This window comes from Clinocottus analis, unplaced genomic scaffold (genome assembly GCF_023055335.1).
Source record: "Clinocottus analis isolate CAN_PGR_092001 unplaced genomic scaffold, fCliAna1.0.p SCAF_14, whole genome shotgun sequence".
In the NCBI taxonomy this organism is placed as follows: domain Eukaryota; kingdom Metazoa; phylum Chordata; class Actinopteri; order Perciformes; family Cottidae; genus Clinocottus; species Clinocottus analis.
In genome coordinates this window covers 17,007,210-17,026,959 of record NW_027175865.1, presented here as the reverse complement: position 1 = coordinate 17,026,959, position 19,750 = coordinate 17,007,210, and the positions used below count along the sequence as shown (strand labels likewise).

General features: G+C 44.4%; 1 protein-coding gene across 2 annotated transcripts in view; it reads left to right on the top strand.

Moving 5' to 3' along the window:
• fndc5b (fibronectin type III domain containing 5b) overlaps window positions 1-14,287 on the top strand; it is a 22,720-nt gene extending 8,433 nt beyond the window's left edge. For both annotated transcript variants that reach the window (XM_068575614.1, XM_068575613.1), the window contains exons 4-6: window positions 2,070-2,159; window positions 7,252-7,446; window positions 7,603-14,287. In XM_068575614.1, the coding sequence (XP_068431715.1) occupies window positions 2,070-2,159; window positions 7,252-7,391 (230 nt within the window). In that variant the 3' untranslated portion in view covers window positions 7,392-7,446; window positions 7,603-14,287. The remainder of the gene's footprint in view (window positions 1-2,069; window positions 2,160-7,251; window positions 7,447-7,602) is intronic.
• Window positions 14,288-19,750: the final 5,463 nt, after the last annotated feature.

Below are 19,750 nucleotides of genomic sequence, written 5' to 3'. Positions count from 1 at the left end.
CACGCTGTCTCCACGTCACACCTCTCTGCATTCAAAATATGGTCAATTAGGTTTATTGTATTTGCAAAAGAAGTCAACAAGGGCCGTGGCCGTATTCCAAGATGGCGACGGTGAAATCGGCGAACTCGAGGGTTCAAACCAGCAGCCCATAAGTCAACGTAACAAGGACCACGTCCACTCACATGCACTGCAGCCTATAGTCACGGGATACCCCGCACCGTAAAAAAACATCCCCCCAACCTTCTGCCGGGGCGCTCGTCTTCAGCGGCTGCTGCAGGACGCCTCAACGCGCTGCCAGAGGGGCGCTACGAGAGGCGAGGTCATTAGAAACGGCGGCGGCTCGCTGGCCTTGGTGGAAGCAATGCCAAGACACTCAAAGTGGGCATGGTGAAGATTATACGTGCGATGTGAGAGGATTTATTTATCACGTAACTCATGTCCTGAAGCACCACACTTTTGTTATTCAGTCCAGCTCCATCAAAGAGGCCTTCCCCTAAGAAGAGGACCCTATTAGATCAGGTCACAAGGTACAAATCAAGTAAAAAAACGTGGTATAAATCCAAAAGAAAAAGACTTTAGGTTTCACATTAAACATACAAATCAGGGCTACAGTAATGTAAATCCCCAATGTGCCTATGAACACAACTCAAACAGTCAATAGGGTCAGAGGTTGGGGTCAGAATGAGGTCTGAAAGAGCTACACAAGTTAAAATATTTAGTTTTTAACACGTATAGAAGACCAGACGTCGGGGATTAACCAGCCGTCAGCAGCTAAGCTCGGCCTCAGCTGCTCAGTTCACACAGCGACACTCGGCGAGGAGAGGCGGTGAACGTTAGCACCGTGTGAGCTACTCAACTTGCGGGAGTTACTGGGAGTCGTATGCTAAGCTAGCACGTGCTGAGCTAGCCTGTCCTGGACAGGTGTGTCCACGGGGTGACTGAACACCTCGCCGCCGCCTCCTCAGGCCGGACGGAGGGTCCGAGGCGCCGAGAGACGCATCGAGACGTCGACTCGCGGCTCGGCGTCAAACCCCACCGGGCCGAGTCTTATGTCGCTGCGCGTCTGCTCTCACGACATGAACGCGGCATTTGTTATTCACTGACTTCACGCCTCACCCGCTCGGTCCTGGGCTTCAGCGCAGAGCCGTCACCATGGCAACAGGAGACTCGAGCGCACGCCTGACCACGGGAGCTGCGTCTTTTCTCGACTTCCTCTCCGACAAGACGGCGGAAAACTCAGCCTGTCGTCTGCCTTCCTGAAAGAAGAGTGTGTTCTTGTGGTTCGCCGTCAGCGTTTCCCCCAAAACAAATCGACGAGCGTGACACTGAAGGAGAGTTTTGTCTCTTCTGGAAAACCACCTGAGTTGTGTTTGCTTGGTTTGTCGTTGTTGTTTCTTTTCAGCTGCAGCTTTTGGATGTTGATTTAATGTTTAAAACTTGCTCTCCTGCTGAGATGTGTGAGAATAATCTCCACCGGTTTCGGGATTAATGCGCCAGGCATCCATAAAAAACATTACTTCCTTTTCTCACCAACCAAAGAACAAAATGAAACGCAGAACAAACACTGATTTACATGCCAAAGGGGTATTTTTTTTTATTGCATTGAGACTTTATTGGCTGTGGCAATCTCTTGAACTGCAGCAGTAAATGTTTTTTAGTGGTAAAGTAATGCTGTATTTACTGTTTTATAGTTTCAAGGCCAACTCCAGAGACTCCCCCCAATTAGATTAAAGTCGTCTTTGTGACAGGGAGACTGGTGTTGAGCTGCAGAGTCACTCAACCACAGTGAGTGATGGGGGTTTGGGATCCGGCCCCCTGGAGACTTCTACCCTCACTTAACTGTAATCACCATGACCAGAAAGGAAAATGTACACCGGGCGGCCTCTCCGCTCTCCTGCCGCCCGCTTTATTCTTTTATCTTTCCCTGCAGACTTTTCAGAGTGGCGGCAATTCCACCATCTCTCTTAGGGCAACAATGAATCGCAGCGTGGCACTTTGTTGACCGCTTGTGTGTGTGTGTGTGTGTGTGTGTGTGTGTGTGTGTGTGTGTGTCTCTGTTCTCTCCACAGACGAAGTGACGATGGAGGAGGTCGGTCAGGCCGCTCAGCTGAGGGCTGGAGAGCTCATCATCATCGTAGTGGTGCTCATCATGTGGGCAGGTAATCTTCCTCTTCAGCAACGCACATTTGTCACTGCAGAGCTGGTCGGGATACACATGTCGAGAGGGGCGAATAAGCCCTCAGGCGGAGGGTCGACAAAGAGACAACCACACTGGCAGTGGAGTAATCGCTCTCTCTCCGATGACTGTTTTGGGCGTTTTTGTGCGTGACCCCGAAAGCATCAAATCCATCTTAACCCATCACAGATAGGGAGAAAGTTTAAATAACAAGAAGGTTTCTTTACATTTGGGATATTGTTCAAACTCTATTCAAATGCTCATTGGCACTAAAAACAATCAGCAAGATATTATCATTGAACTTTGAGAACTGCATATCTTTGAGTCATATTTAGGGTTCAATATCATCCAAAATGTAACTCCTACAGCCATGGCATTTGGTAGACGCTCAGACAAAACGTTGTATAACAGATTCAAATGATTGAAAGACATAAGCATACGTAATATTTTTCTCTGGCTCTTGAAAATAAAAAAAGGTGCACAATTGAGGGTTTTGGGGCCCCAGACAGTATTTGAAAGTATAAACATCAAACACGCTCACATGTCGCTTGCTAGGAACACAATGTTTGATTCATGTGCCAAACTTCACTGTCTTCAAAATCATAAGAATCAGAGATATGCTGAATATCCAAACAGATCCACAGTTGCAATGGAAAAGGGCGAGGTGTTTTATTCTTTAAAAGAAAACGTTTCAGAGTCTGAGGTTGAATTTTACGGCGACAGCCAGAAAATCCAGAAAATATCAGTAAACTAAAATACTCCCGTGAACTCTGAAATTGTTTAAACAAATATTTCATTCCAGCTGCAGAAGCGCTGACTCACACACATTTAGACAATATACTGATGTCAGTCAGAGAGGGTGAACTTTCTGTTACATTCACATAGAAGTTTACTTTTCTTTCCCCATGGGGGTGTTAACCGGTTCCTCCATCAGGATGAATAACAAGGGCACTTTGCTCCAGGGCTCCACGTGGAGTGTGTGGCCTCCTGCAAAGACACATTTCCATCATCACAACATGGAATAAACTGTCGCATCTGTACAACATTTCTTTTCTTTTTTTATGACAAGACTGTGTGCGTCCTCTTTAAGCCTCCCTGTGGTCTCAACATTGTCTTACAGAAGAACACGGCTATAAATATTCCTTCTTACACTTCATCAAGTGTAATGGGATTAAAAATATGGCCCCAAATCCTGCATGTGGCATATACATCAACAGCAAGCGGCTTGGATCCCCCTCCGCTGTTACCCGTGAGAGGACGAGACGCTGAGATCCAAAGAGAGTTGGAGAGGGAGGGAAGAATAATCGAAAAACTGAGTCTCGAGGAAAAAAAAAAAAAAGAGGGCAGGAGGGGGAAAGAAACTGATGTTGAATTGTGTTCTTCGGCTCTTAATTGGGCCTGCTGGGTGAGCTCACAGGGAGAAATCCCAGCTCGTCCTTTTGGTAGTGCAGCGATCAGATGAGCAGAACAGCTGAAGCCCGTTCAGGCCGGATTCCTCCACACGCTCCTCCATCGTCATGAATTATTCTCTTTATCCTTCTTTTATTTTTGTGTGTGTGTGCTTGTTTTCTATCGCTCGCAGCATCTCTCTCTCTCTCTCTGCTGTGTTTAATCTTCATGACTGAAAGGCCTCACGTTGCTATCTTGTCATCAGTTTTCATATCTCCGTCTGCACATTTCACCGTTATTGCCCGTTTCGCTCTCAATTCAGGTTTGTCTGCTTTATTGACACATCAAAGACGGTTCAATGGATGGAGATGAATTGCTCGGTATCATCACTTCTTTCACCCGTTATTGTAAAAACGTGTCGCTGGTTATCAGTATGTCTCGGTGCATAGAGCTGGAAAGCAGAAAATCCCTTTAAGTGAAAAACAAAGGCGTCTTATGAAGGGTGTGAAATGTACAATGTACATCCAATATCCACTTGCTTGCATGTTGAGGGTCTCACACGGTCCTCACCAGCAGAGGAAACTTGCTCAGGTGTCATTGAACTGTAGATGTTCAAACATTCTTCTCAGAATAATGTAAAAAAGTAGAGATTGAATTTGATTGAAATATGTGATTATTGCAGGGAATTTAGAGCTAAGACGCTTTGATATGAGGGTCTTACATTCATGGAAGAAATACTGTGACATTTCTGGAGGTTATTCCCTCTCTTGCAAATGGTGAGATGCTCGATACAAGATGTATTACTACTTCCCCGTTTGGAAGCAATCTAACAGCACCATAAAATACATCTACTGTATCGCCATAACAGCACACACTTATATTTCCTAACATTCTTTTAGTATAATGACATCAAATATGATGAAAGCTTCATTTAGAAACCTCAATTAAAGCTTAAAATTAATTTGAAAAAAAGACAGCTCCAATAGCTGATCTTGACCTCTGACCTCAGCAAGGAGGAGAACGCCAATTACACCAAAGTATAGAGGAGCCGCTGTGAGCAGGGTCGCGTACCGTTACAATCCAACAGTGAGTTGAGGGAGTTGTGTTGCACTCGATCCCGATCAGGCCACCTGATGTCTGTTTTGTTTTTTTTTAAATATATTGTTCATAGTTTGAAGTTAAAAAGTTTGAAGCTGTAGTTTGAAGTCAAGTGTTTTGTATCTATTACTATTTATTAGTGCTGTCAAACGATTAAAATATGTAATTGCAATTAATCACATTTTTTTTTCATTTTAATGCTCTTAACATGAAAAAGTGGATTGGTTTGCTTAATGCAGTTGTTTTATTTTATGGAAAAACAACTGCCAAACAGGGCGGTTCAAAATACAATTATAAAGAGCACATTTCAGGTAAACAAGGGCGAGAGAGAGAATTAGAGAGATTATTTTAATTACTTATTGTTTTATTATTATTATTGTTGTTATTTTTGTTATCTGTATAAGTTGTATATTTCTATGTTTTTCTGATGTGTTTTGATGCTTTGGCAATATTGTTGTTACAACCTTGTAATTGAATAGAGAGAGAAAGAGAGAGAGAGAGAGAGAGAGAGAGAGAGAGAGAGAGAGAGAGAGAGAGAGAGAGAGAGAGAGAGAGGTGAACATAGCATCAGGCTTCGTAGGTCCTGTCGTTGGATGTGATGTGTGTTATATCACTAGATCCTCGTCCTCCACAACGCTAACAGGCTACACGCAGTAGCATCATTAGCTGTGGCTGCAGTGAGTGTGTCCTTGGTTGTGTGTCCATGTGTTTCTGTCTGAAGTCATCCGTTCGTGTCTGGCTGTGACGAGGGGGCGCAGAGTTAGCATCAGCTGTGTGCTCGGCCATCGAGTGGTATTTCAGCCTGGATAGCTACGATGCTAGCTCAGTTCACAGTGACAAATGGCTCATAGCACTTCGGTCTTGTCAAGGGAACCACGTCTTATCATTCATTTTGCAGTATCGCGCTCACCATTCATTCATTTCAACCCGTAACGTTAGCCTAGCTTGCAAGCGCAAACGGCGTGCTTATTGTTTTGCTTCCGGGTGATCTTACGTCCGGCGTGGTGCTCCGCGAGAAAAAAAACAACACACCATTAGTTAGGTAGATAACTAACTAGTCCTCATTAGTAACTCTTTCTGTAACAACCATGTGGAGCAGTTAACGTACATTACTATAAACTACCGGACACGTGCACGTGATTGCACGTTCACGCGAAACTGAAAACGGCTCCACTTTGCCCTCTAGCGGCCAAAGATATATTACATCCGGGTATTTCAGCACCGCCATAGAGAATGAATGGAGGCTTCGTTTAGTTACTCAAGCAACGAACACGTAACAAAGCCAGTAGAACTAAGATAAATAGAACCCGTACATGTACATTATTGTCTAACGGTTCGGTGTAATGTCTCGCTAGGATGTTCACCTTGCAACGCGTGAGTCCCGGGTTCGCAGCCCGGAAGGCACGAAACTGAGTTGGCAACTCATGAGGTTGCGCAACCTCATGAGTAGCAACTCAGTTGAGTTTGGGACGGAGCTCTGTTCTGTCCAAACTACCGTGTAGTCGGAAGTTGGGCGATTTTTGTTTAAAATGTCTATTTTTTGTGGCCCTTTCTTTCTAAACCAATATCCGGTAATGTAACTAAAAGGTCATATATTTTTTTAGATACATTTAATGTTGTTATTATTATTCATTAGTTGAAGAATAAAGTTGATCAATATAGTTGAACAACCTCCAGGTTTTTTAACCTGGACCTCTCGTGCAACATGCGCATATATATATATATATATATATATATATATATATATATATATATATATATATATATATATATATATATATATATATACATATATATATATATATACATATATATATATATATACATATATATATATATACATATATATATATATATATACATATATATATATATATACATATATATATATATACATATATATATATATATATATATATATATACATATATATATATATACATATATATATATATATACATATATATATATATATACATATATATATATATACATATATATATATATATATATATATATATATATATATATATACATATATATATATATACATATATATATATATATACATATATATATATATACATATATATATATATATATATATATATATATATATATATACATATATATATATATATATACATATATATATATATATACATATATATATATATATATATATATATATATATGTTAGTGCTGTCAAGCGATTAAAATATTTAATCGCAATTAATCGCATTTATGTCATAGTTAACTCGCGATCAAGCGCAATGAATCAGATTTTTTTTCTTTCATTTTAACGCATTTCATTTTATTCCATGTGTTTCTGTCTGAAGTCATCCATTCGATCAGCACTAGTATTTATAGTATCCTTTAAACAGGTAATATATTGTTCAATTTGAAGAAAACAGTTTGCCTTGTCAATAAAAAAGCCTTTCATTAATGTCGTCATCGTCGCTTTGCCCTTTTTTTCTTTTTTAAAGTATCGGTTCAGGCAGCGTTTTAGCAACGGTATCGGGAACAAACCCAAGGATACCCATCCTTACTACTACAACACACACTCATCGTGTGCATTTGTCTCCCAGGGGTGATCGTTCTGTTTTGTCGCCAGTATGACATCATTAAAGACAACGAGCCCAACAACAACAAAGACAAAGCCAAGAACTCCTCAGAGTGCAGTACTCCAGAGCACCCACAGGGGGGGCTACTGCGCAGCAACGTCTAAGACCAGCCCCACACCGCCTTGTGTGCAATAACCAACTCCTTGAACCTCAGGACAGGTGAGGAACACCTCACACCAATACTTGTGTTCATTCTCTTTGCGCCATGTTGTTTTCATGCTTCTGCAACATCCGGTCCACCAGTTCCAGTCCTCACAATATCTAAACTCCTGCTGTCCTTTTTATCTTGAATTCAGTAAAATGTGTTTCTTCCAGACCCTGAGACCAACAGAAAGCCACTCTCAGACCCCCATCTCACTGAAGAAGCGATGCACCATTACAGAGACTCTTCTCTCCACACATGGAGGAGCTCTTCAAAAGCGACGGGCGCGAGTCTGATGTGTCCCAATCCAAGGCTGCAAACAGGAAACAGAAGAGGACGAACCTCCTTTCACCTTTTGTCGTGACCAAAAAGAAATGGACTGTCGGCCTCCTGTGAGTGGACAGCCGATACAGACACAGGACATAAAATGTCTGTCAGTCAGAGCACGGGAGGGCGGGACATCGTTTCCTCTTCACAAAGAACTCCTCGATTCATCCGTTCGGCGGCATCGAATCCATCAGGAATGTCTGAGTATTTACATTTTTATATTTTTGTGGTCCACTTCTGGTTTATATCACTGGGAAGAGATGGAAGACGTGTGCGTTTCCTCGCTAGATCAGCCGGTCCTTCAGGTCCAGGTGTCCGTCAGCACACGATTAAAACAAGCTGATCTCTGTTTGAACCCGAGGACGAAATCTCTCCTTCCACGTGTCCTCCTTTCTGTCTCTACGACGGCCCTTTGCGTAGCAGCTCATCCCTCGCCTGTCTGTCCGTGTCGGTGTCTCTCTAATAAGCACATTGGCGTTTGGTGCTCCTCCTATCGTGATCGTCTGAGCCCTCACAATCCCAGTCTGTCTTGAGTACAGCATCCTTTTTGTTGTCGGGTCAGAAATATTGCACGTTGAGTCTTGTCTCCAGCCTTTCTGTCTCTGTGTCATCAGTTGAATGATGCGTCTGTTAGTCTGTCACTTCCCACCCCGAACTGGAACCTTAACGCCCTCGTCAGTTCGGGAATAACATATAAAAAAAAGTAATATGTTGTTGGTTTTTTTACAGCGCACCATATTTTCCTTACGCGAGTTGGATGACGACGTCTGAATACAGCCGTATGCAAAGTTTCGACCGGGCACTCTCTATGTCACAGCAAAATTGTAAAAACAACTTCCGGGTTTCGATGTCCAGAAGTTAACTCCGGTGTCGCACTTTACAAAGATTTGGCACGGCTGGGAAAATGACAGATTTAGCATCAAATTGAGGTCTACTGCTCCTCACTGCATATTCAGCGCCATATGCTGCCGGTGGTCTACAACCGGGGAGTGTAGATTCTTAATGAAATGTACACACACACACGCCGACGTTTGGCTCGGTTTCCGCTCAGAAACAGAACAGCAGGGACGCCAGGCGGCCCGAAGCGCAACGATAATCCACTCGGCTGTGTGGCTGTTTGGAAATGTGCATCATTTTCTCTCAGATTCCCCTCCCTCCTAAAACTATCATTAAAATGCAAGGCTATATAATGCGATGGAGGGGAAATAAAATGCATAAAATCCAGGTTGTAGCTGGTGGCCTCAACTGCTGCACTGTGCAGAACCCGTGCAGCTTGGCAGAACATTTACAACTCATGAATATGTCATCGACATGCCGGTAGATGAGGTTCCTGTCTCTTCAAGTCATTGACACATTGAGGGCGTGATAGCTGATGGCGTTTGTCATCAACTTTGACAGTTCAATTTACTCATATTACAGTCCATTTTCCATGTTTTCATTCTTGTCTAAAGAAATCAACAGTGAGATGATCCTTCCTGTTTATTAAAAGTAGGTTATGGCTCCGTGTCATGCAGCTCTATTGTTAATCTCCACCTTAAAAACTATTTTGAAGACACCCATGGACCACAATGTTGCACCACGCCGCCGTGTTTGCATTCGGATATTTTATTGGGCCTTTGGAAAAGCTGAATGGAAATTTGCTTGACGATTTGAATGGAAACACGGAGCTTGACACGTTTGTTTTAAATCAATCCCACAGCATCCCAGTACTGTAAAAAAAAAAAAGCTCACTGGTGCACAGAATGTGTGTTAAACGCAGCTGAAAATAGTCCCAAACAAATGTGTCATTTCCTCCTGTTTGGTTAACATCGTCGCCCTGCCCGGGTGTTTAGGAGATTTAATGAGCTTTATTTAAAAATTAAACTAGATATTTGTGAGCCGTTTTTAGAGATTTAGTAGGAACAAATTGGCTCACAGGGCCACAAATTATTGAGAGACGGACTTACAAATAGTCGGTTTTGGTCTTTTCATGACATTTGTTGACCTAATCGAAAAAGCAAAAGAAATAATGGACGGATTAAACAATAGGGAACATCATACTATTTGCAGCACACTTCCCACTTGTTCAGTTGCCACCTCATCGAGGGCTTCACCAGCTGAAGATAAAGCTTCATTATCTTCTTCCTGCTTCCTGATTAATTACGATGCGTCCTCTACATAATGCGTCGGGCCGCGACCCCTGAACGCTGACGCTCTCCCAGCACGACGTCGCTCCAGGAGTCAGAAACAACAGGCTGAAGTCGGCCCGCTTTGCAGCCGCATCGCAGATAATGAGTGAACGTCTGAATGCCAGCACACACACACACACACACACACACACACACACACACACACACAGACAATGCCGGATTTCACACAATGCCTCGGCTATTTAAATACTTCCCTGTGCCGAGAGAGTCAGCCATTACGCTCCCTATCTTTCACCCGCTGCCTTCGTTATCAGGCCGCTCTCTTTTCTTTCCCTCCTCTATCTCCAGCCACCCTCATCCTCCTTCATTCTCCCGTTTATGACTTCCCCCTCGCTCTCCATCCCTCCGTCGCAGTGCTCTCCATCACTCCAGCCTTCCCGGGTTTCTCCCCTTCACCGGTCCTGTCCTCGCTTCTCTCACCTCCCAGCTTTCCGTCTCCCCTGTTTCTCATTATTTCCCCTCTCAGATTCCCGTTAGCCGGCGTCTCCCTCTACGCATCAGCTCTCCTCTCTCTCTCTCTCTCTCTCTCTCTCTCATTCGCCCGGCGGCCGGCTCGATGCCTGCCCCTCGCGCCTCTGCTCATTCATCACCTTTTTTTTTCTTGTTGCATCAGACCGGCACCGGATGGAAGCTTCACCCGGTAAACAAGTGAATGTGAAATAGAGAAAGAGGGGGGAGGAGAATCAGAGCAAGGAAAGGAAGCGATATGCTAGGTAAGGAAAAGGAAGCACTTTATTCACACCATCAATAAGCACAAGTTTGAGGTTTATGAGGACAGTGACGTTGAAGCAGTGTGTGTGCGCTTTGTTGTAAGATTGATATTCAGCAGTTGGGGAGTTTTAATTTCCACGTCTTCTTCGTGGGATGTTGATCTCTACGAACAGAACACTGCATTCACGTGGAAAAATATGTCCTCGACGGCACAAGACTCCGGTATCGGCAGCGTTTATGCTGAGGAGTCAGATCTAGATTACATTTTGCTTCAAAGCGAAAAGGAGACTTAATGTCGTCAGATCGATGGGTTTCGGGGTTGCTGAGGATGCTGCTGCCTGAGACGTGCCGCTTTTACCTCAGTTTGTTCGCGCGATATCGCCAAGATATCAAGATCGGTTTAACACGAGTCATGAAACATGAAAGTATGTCAGAGTTTCAATCAACTGGAGCTAACCTCGAGAGCTAAATTAGCCCGCTAGCCGGTGAGAGACATCAAAGGTTGCTGGCTAGAGACGAGACGCTTACTTTTGTCTGCCTCTGTCTGAAATCAAGGACCCAATTCTCTCTGAAATGACGACATCTTTTGAGTGGCAATTCACCATTTTCACAGTAAACTGCACACATGTCGTACAAGAAGAGAACGCTGGACGGCCGCGTGTACATCGGGCTCAATTGCAAAATATTTAAAAGTGGTCGCAATGAGCAGTTGCAGTGACGCTATCGGTGCACACCAGGGAATCTGTGACATCACCTTTTGAATTGTGTGCGTGTGTGTGTGTGTGTGTGTGTGTGTGTGTGTGTGTGTGTGTGTGTATGTTTTTAAACAAATGCATCGAGGGAGAAAAAGAGATTACGAAAAAGGACTGTGGAGAATGAATAAGTGACTCCAGTGGTGGTCCATTAATTCTATGGCTGGTTGTCGAGAGAAAACACACACACACACACACACACACACACACACACACACACAGAGGCAGACCTCTTTACAGCATATGGTAGTTGAAGCGGGGCATCGGGGCGGGCCAGTGGAACGCAGCACAATTACAGAACAAAGCGTCTCACAAAGTAGACGCTCGGGATTTTGAATGTCAAGGTCGTTTCAAGGGGAGTGCGTCTGAGCGACGCGCGTCGGGAAGCTGCAGTCGTGACCAGGTGAAAGACTCCAGTCGGCGAATCAGTTTCCTCGTGGCCGTCACGCATTAAAGTCTCTTTCTGTCACGAAAAAGAGGAAAAAACTGAACGAGGACACGATTCTCAATTCTTCACACGTACACGCATACCTTTCTTTCCATTCTTCTCTTTCGATTATTCTGCACGGAAACCCGTCGACCCGCAAATGTCCCCCGCTGTCTGATATGTCCCAATTTCCTTCCAAAAACCGCTGATCTTCACACCCACGCCTCGGCGTGATTGGCCAGCTGTGCGGCGGTGAGGAAGGAGCCAGGATTAGTCCGTCTCTCTCCTGCCTCCTTTTTCTTTCCTTCATTCTTGTCACTTGTCACCAAGTGCAACACTTCGAGTGTAGCCAACACGAGTAACAACTGTTAACACTACTGTAAAGTCTGCTTATAAGTCGCTACTACCTTCGGTGGTTATGTATGCTAGCTCCCCGCTGTAGCCAGCTAGCATTGCTGCTGGCTCTCCAGGGCCGCGGGCAGTAGCAGCAGCAGCGGGAAGATAGTAGCAGCGCTAGCTAGCTAGAGCGGGTAAAACCACCGAAGGTAGTAACGGATTATAACCAACTTTAGTAACAACTCTTTGGATTTCTGACGTGACCTTTTAACGTTCGCTCTTTAGAGGAGCAGGTCGCAAATTTGAAGAATGTGCTCGTTTGTCCAAATCTAGTCAGTCGTGAGTAAGGCTAGCAGTTTCCCTTTGTTTCCAGTCTTTGTGCTAAGCTAGGCTAGCCTGGTTCCCCGCACACGGCTGTGATCTGCTGCCAAGAGGTGTGGTGTTGTTCCATCATCCACTTCATAATGGCGACAGAAATGTCAACAAGCAAGGATGAGATTTATGCAGCTGCATAAGTTTTTGTAAGCAAATGTATAAACCAACAACTCTTGAATTGACTGTTTTTGCAAAGCGATTGTTCTCTCCTGTCAAAGAGTTTGAAGGGCAACAAGCACATCGCTCCTAAGTTTGGACCTCTCCTTTAACCTTCTGACGTCACACTCTCTCTCAAGGTAACGGCCGCGTCGTCTGATGTCTTTTGGGAAACAGAATCTCTCTTTTTTGGGGGCGATTCATCAAAAGAAACAAGCTGTTGAACATCTTGCCACAAATAAGACAGGTTTCTCATTAAAACTGTGTGCACGGGGGTCAACAGTACCTGGTTTTCGTGAACATTAATCTGATACTGTTGGGGATAAAAGCTTGAAAGCGATGCCAGTGAGCCTGAAGTGGTAATTGCACTGCATCGGGTCGAATCCAAGCACACACTTAAACTCTCACTCGCGCACCGAGTCCATTCTGCGGCTGGCCGCGGTCCAAACTGACACGTGTTTTTTTAGGAAGCAGCAGAAGGGAAACCCAGACAGCTCCGTCTCTGTGAGGCTGCAGGGGCGACTCGACAGCTGCTCAAGGTGAACATCCAACGAGGCCTGTGTGAAATTGGGGACTGAGAGAGAGAGAGAGAGAGAGAGAGAGAGAGAGAGAAAGAGAGAGAGAGAGAGAGAGAGAGAGAGAGAGAGAGAGAGAGAGAGAGAGAGAGAGAGACGGGGAAGATGAGTCAGAGAATCAGAAGGAAGGAAATTGGAAGTGACAGAGAGAGAGATTGAGAGAGAGAGTCAGTATGTCCGTTACACTCAGTCGGGTTCGTGTCGATCTTCAACGTCGGTCCAGAGCGACAAGATGAACAGATGTGTCGGTGCGTCGTGGGGAAATAAACGAAGGTCTGGGGCTCATCAATGAAGCAAATATGAAATGAATGTATTTGGGAAACTAAAACATATTCAAAAGACATATACAAGACCTCCTGGTGGCTAAATGATATCTAATCGAAGGCCACTTTATAGGTTTATAGGTTTTAGTGAATGAACACCTCTGGGTTGTATTTAAAACGCTTGCTCGCCTTTACAATCCCTCCAAAATGTGATTGTTTCCACTTGATTGGATGTTTTAAGGCCCTCAAACTTAAGAAGTAATAACCTCGTAGATATACCCGGCAGTGTGACAACAGTGAGCTTCGTGTCTAACCCCAGCCTTAAAACCAAATTCCTGCTTCTAATCATCATGTGCCAATGGACGACTACGGGAAGCGGTTGAAAGTCATCCCATTCACCCTGGTTTGCCTGTGCTGTCCATGACTGGATGTGACCTCGGAGACCCTCGAGTACTCACTCCGAGGCCATTACACATAGTAAAAAATAGGGCCGTTTACTTATGGCGTATATTTGTACTTGATGTCGAAGCAAATAACCAAGAAGCATGGATTTACAGCAGAATAATGGAGTCGGTGTTTTATGTACAATCACGACGTCTGTGTTTGAACCATCTTGATGTTCATGGGATTAATCCTGTTCATGAGGGCTAGCATGACTCTGCTATTGTTCACACCCATGGTATATATGCTATTTCTATGAAAATATAAATGTTGAATGATGTATTCACACAAGGAAAGAAATAAAATATTTTCAATGCACCGTTTTGCCCGTCGTGGTGTTTACTGTACGTTCTGTCAGTGGGAGGGAAAATGCAGTTAAACTGTATAAAATGATTGATGCTAGTTGTAAAACGAGGAATTATTTAAAAGTACATCAGTTGGTCAACAGTAAATAAATTGTTTTTACATTCATGTAAATGAAATATTGGTCGATGATGAGAAATGAGATGGATGGATATATGGATGGATGGATGGATGGATGGATGGATGGATGGATGGATGGATGGATGGATGGATGGATGGATGGATGGATGGATGGATGGATGGATGGATGGATGGATGGATGGATAGATAGATAGATAGATAGATAGATAGATAGATAGATAGATAGATAGATAGATAGATAGATAGATAGATAGATAGATAGATAGATAGATGGATACTTTATTTATCCCCAATGGGAAATCTGGTTGTGTCAGCATCAAACAAACTTACATATTACACATTTGAGAAAATGAAATAATAAAAAGGACCTTTACTGAAGTACAAGTCTAAAGGAATGAATACTCCGTCACATGTAAGATGTTGTACAGCATTACCAGCTAAATATACTTAAAGTATTAAAAGTAAAAGTGCTCATGCAGCAGAATTTCCTGCGATGACACTTTGCTATCGTGTAATAATGTATTAATGGGTCAAAGGTCAAAGGGTGAGCTAGTTTCTACTACTTGATGTACTGTTGGGTAGTTTAATCCACAGTAATGTAGTATATGTCATACTGTCATTACGGGTGTTTGGTTTGTCGCAACAATAGCTGTCAGATTTGTTTTGGGTTGTAAAAAGTACAATATTTGCCTCTGATATGAGGTATAGTAAATACGTAGAACACAATGGATATCCTCAGGTGTAGTACAAGTACTTCAAATTGTGCTGACGAGCATGAGAGAGAATGCATTCAGAAAGTGAAAACAGCAGTTTACAAAGTTTTATGAGTGAAACATCACATTGACGTGATTAAATATGAAATATAGACGGTTTCCTGCGACTCTCTCGGGCTTTTTCTCCTGACGATCTCCAAAATGTTTCTACTCCTTGATTGGAGCCCACCCGTGTTAAATCCAAGAAAGACAAGAAAGATGGATGACACCGCCACACGGCTGCCATCAGGTTACAACGTGTGTCAGGAAGGGGGAAAAACACAAGCCATGATGTGAGAGGAAGAAGATGTGGGAGGATCTGTCTGCAGAGCTCGGGGGATCGTGCCGAGACCCAGACCAGACGTCTGCCTCTCAATCGAGGACACACGAGCGCTCTCTTCGAAGAGCCCTGAAAGAGACCCTCAGACGGCTCTGATGGAAATAAGATTCAACAGTTTGGCCCTCGGTGATGTCATGCGGGAAACCCCGGCACGGCTCCTCGCCTGCACACCGCCGTCCCAAGCGGTGGAGCGTGATCGGTGGAAGCGTCGGGCTTTACCGTCGGCCGGTCAGAGTTGACGGGCACCTCGAGCGGTTCAGGGACTGAGCCACCAGCCAGAACCAGGACTTAAACCCATTCACAACGTCTCTGGAGAGTCCTGCAGACGTCCGTCAGCAGGTTTCCCCCGAGTCGGACCGGACGACCGCTTGAGCCAATCGGCAAAGAAAAATGGCGGAAAATCCCCAAATCTAAGCTGGTCTCGTTGCATCAAAGAATCCCTCGAGGCTGTGACCGCTGATAAAAGTTCTTCAACCAAGTACCGAGTAAAAGGCCCCAACACTTTCGTCAGTGTAATATTGTTCTATCAAATAGAAAGATGAATTTAAACGACTTAAAGGCTGCAACAATACACACTGTGAAAGAAGTGAAGGGGACAGAATACTTCATTCCTGTTCGAGTATCACCTGGATGCTAGTTTTTTATTAGCTGGTGTGACTTTCATTGAGCACTGAAATAGCAGCGACATGATAAAACTACATTTTTACAAAGGGGTAGAAAGTTTTGCTGCTTATTTTTTCACTGTCTGAACACGTAATCCAGCCTTGTTGCTCTGGGAGAACTGGGATGGGATCCTGAAGCTGTGCCCACATGTATTGAATCCAATCCAAACCACAACACTCAAACACCAGACCAACTCTTTCCCATGGCTCCTTGGATGGCTGCAGGAAAAGCGCTGAACCTTTTTAAATTTTAAATATGCAACTGACCATCGGATCATTATGAAAAGAGCCGGGTTACCCGGGATCACTTTGGTGTTCGCTGGATGTTTCTTTCTCTGCGAGGGCTAATGAAGGGTGCGGGGCGGCCGAAGAGATGGCCTCCGGCATACGGGGCGTGACACGGTGGGATTGCGATGGATGTGCAGGGCCAGGCCTTCAAGCTCAAGAAGGTTTATGAGGCCGGATCAGCAGCTGCCGTGCATCAACACAACAACCCCCTTAACACACACACACACGAGCTCCCTCCCACCATGGGCGTCCTGTGGAACCGAAAGCATAAATTAGACCGCAGGTGTTCACACACACACACACACACACACACACACAAACGAGCTAATGGCGCTGTGTCAAATAAAATGCTCATATTTGCTGGTATAATGAACGGGGTACAGCGGCAGGAGATGACTCAGTCGATTGTCGGAGGAGGCTGACGGAGCCTAATGATGCGTACACTTCTGGTCTCTCGCCCAGCCTCGGATGGCAGGAGGCGACGGCGTCTGTGTGATGCGACAGACACACACACACACACACACACACACATCCTTCTTCACTCAGCTGTATTCCCCATCCAAGTCTCCGGAGTCTCCTCCATCCAGCTGCTTCTCCCTCATCCTGCCGTCCCCGCTGTTATCGGACCATCTCCATTCGAGAGGAAGGAACAATGCAAAACTAATGTCACCACTCCTCCATCCATCCAACCGCCGCGAGACGTTAGCGGCGGCCGGGCGCCAGCAGGCCACGCCACGCAGTCTATAAGATATGGGAATCAAAGAACGCCATCGATTCGCAGCCGGCGTAGATTAATCGCCTCGGAGAAGCACGTGGATTAGGTCTCAGCTTAAATGTTTACTCGACGTCGAGCCAGTTTTTACCGCAGCGCCCTCGTCTCGGCTGAACAACGCGCCGGCGAGCACGAGGACGTAACCGCCGCATGCCCCCTTTTGACCGCTGCAAGGTCTGTTTACCCAGGAGACCGTGCTGCCGAGCCAGAGATGGAAACTTACATCCACGGTCGGCATTCAAGCTCAAAGTGAGCGGGAGGAGAGGAGGGGTGGGGGGGGATGAGTGTGTGTGTGTGTGTGTGTGTGTGTGTGTGTGTGTGTGTGTGTGTGTGTGTGTGTGGGAGGGGGGGGGGTTGTACAGCAAAGCGCTGCTGGGATGGCGTTTATTCTTCTTTTGGGGAGGCCTGCCCGGAAGTTAGCATCGCGCTAGCTTTCTCTCGAAAAAGACAATTTGGGTTTGTGGATTCTTGCAAAAACTACATTTAGATTGAAAATACTTCCAGGTTTTCATTTGAACAGCACATTTGTGTTTTTAGATTTAAAATGTAGGAGAGGTGTTTATTGGCATTATGTTTCTGCTCATGCCTTTTCAGTCATGCTGTATACGAGCTTGTAGAAAGGCTTTATTGATTGTATTGTGTGTGAAGGCTCAATAAAAACTTCTACTAATACGTTTACGACCACTTCTATGACTTTTTAAGCAATCCAAGTAAAACGCTAAACAAATGGCACCTCAGTGGCATGAACACAACGCGATGACGTCCAGCGACGGGCGTCCAAAACATGCTGACTCATTTCTGTTTAAGGCTTCCAGTTGTTTGAGTACACAAACACAGACGGATATGAGAGAGAGCTCAATATTCTCATCAAACTCTGTGAGAAAATAAATAAGCTTGTTTCCTAATTTGTCAAACTATTCATTTCAATGTATTATTTCAACAAATATTTTATATAAACATATATATATATATACATACATACATATATATACATATTTATAGGGTATACCATTAGGTATTTTAGGGTTTGCTCACCGTCCGCCACGCATCGGGCCAATAACACCATTGAACAGAACATTATTGACGATACAGTACTGCCTCTCAGACCTTATTGCTTCATTCAGATTTGTCTTGATTTTTTAAATCTCTTTAAATGTAATTATTATTTCAGTCTCAAAGCATGTGCAGGAAGAGTCTGCATTTCTTCACAGGTTTCCACCAGTGTTAGAAGAAATCTGATCCACTTTATTGTGTTAGTAAAAATATATCGCCGGCTGCAAATGAACTTCATATGTTGCGGCTCTCGTCCATGTGGAAATCACTTAACCTTGATTTAAGAAAAAAATAAACAACCTCACAGAGAATCTGAAGCCCTCATTGGCATCTAAGAGCGTATCCGCCTCCGGTGTCTGTTCCTCTTCTTCTGAGACTTTGGCATGGCTGGCTCTCACTGTGCATGCTTTCATGGGTTGAGCTCCCTTTGAGGCGAGACTGTTAAATAATGCAAGTGGTTAAGTAAGCTTGTCGGGACGAATCGTAAAAAAAAAATACCCGAAACACACAAAAAATAAGCCCCAGCTTCACTAAGTCAGAGCCTGTTAGAGAGAGAAAAGGACTGCATGACTTTCAGGAGTCCTGTTCTCACACACACACACACACACACACACACACACACACACACACACACACACACGACTTAAATACAACATGGCAGGAAACGTGTGTGTGTGTGTGTGTGTGTGTGTGTGTGTGTCAGACAGGCTAAAGACCCCTGGCATCGTGTCCGGTCGCTGGCGGTTTGAAGAGCAGTCTGATGGAGGGTTGGCTTCCCCTCCTCGTGACGTCTTTATTGACCCGTCCCGTCACTGAGAACGCGGGCGCGAGCTCATTAGAGGGAATCAGACACGCGGCAACATCCCCGTCTGGAGAGTTCACATAGTCGTCTTCGTCCAGAGATGAAGATGTGAGCAGCATCAGCTACTTCTGCAGGCTCTGTTTCAGCATCTCAACGTCTGTGGTGCAGCTCTGCCCCCTGCTGCTGGGAGAGACGAACTGCACCCTCATGTTTTAAAGGGAAACTACGCCCATTTTAAAAATGCATATGTTATTTTATAGACTAAGACTGTCCAAAGGTCTCACAAATTCAACAACTGGTGTGGCAACTCCTACTTGTGATGTCGTTTGGTATGAAGTTGGACACTTTTCCAGAGAAAAGGGATTTGATCCCAGTTTACTTTCGGTTTAAAATAAGAAAACTATCAAAATCCGTTGTCTATTGAACAGCTCAGGACTTGATACTCGACAACGTACAAGCTTCATACTCACGTCTGGTTTCGAGCGAGCGAGCGAGAGAGCGAGAGAGACACTCATATTCATTTATAGGTCATGGACATTACATCATTCTTTATTGAGGTGATGTTATCAAAGACTGTAAATGAGAAGTTGACGTGGTCACCGTAGCATCACATGTTGGTTTGTGGTAGTTTAAAGTTCAGCATTTTGCCGTTTTCT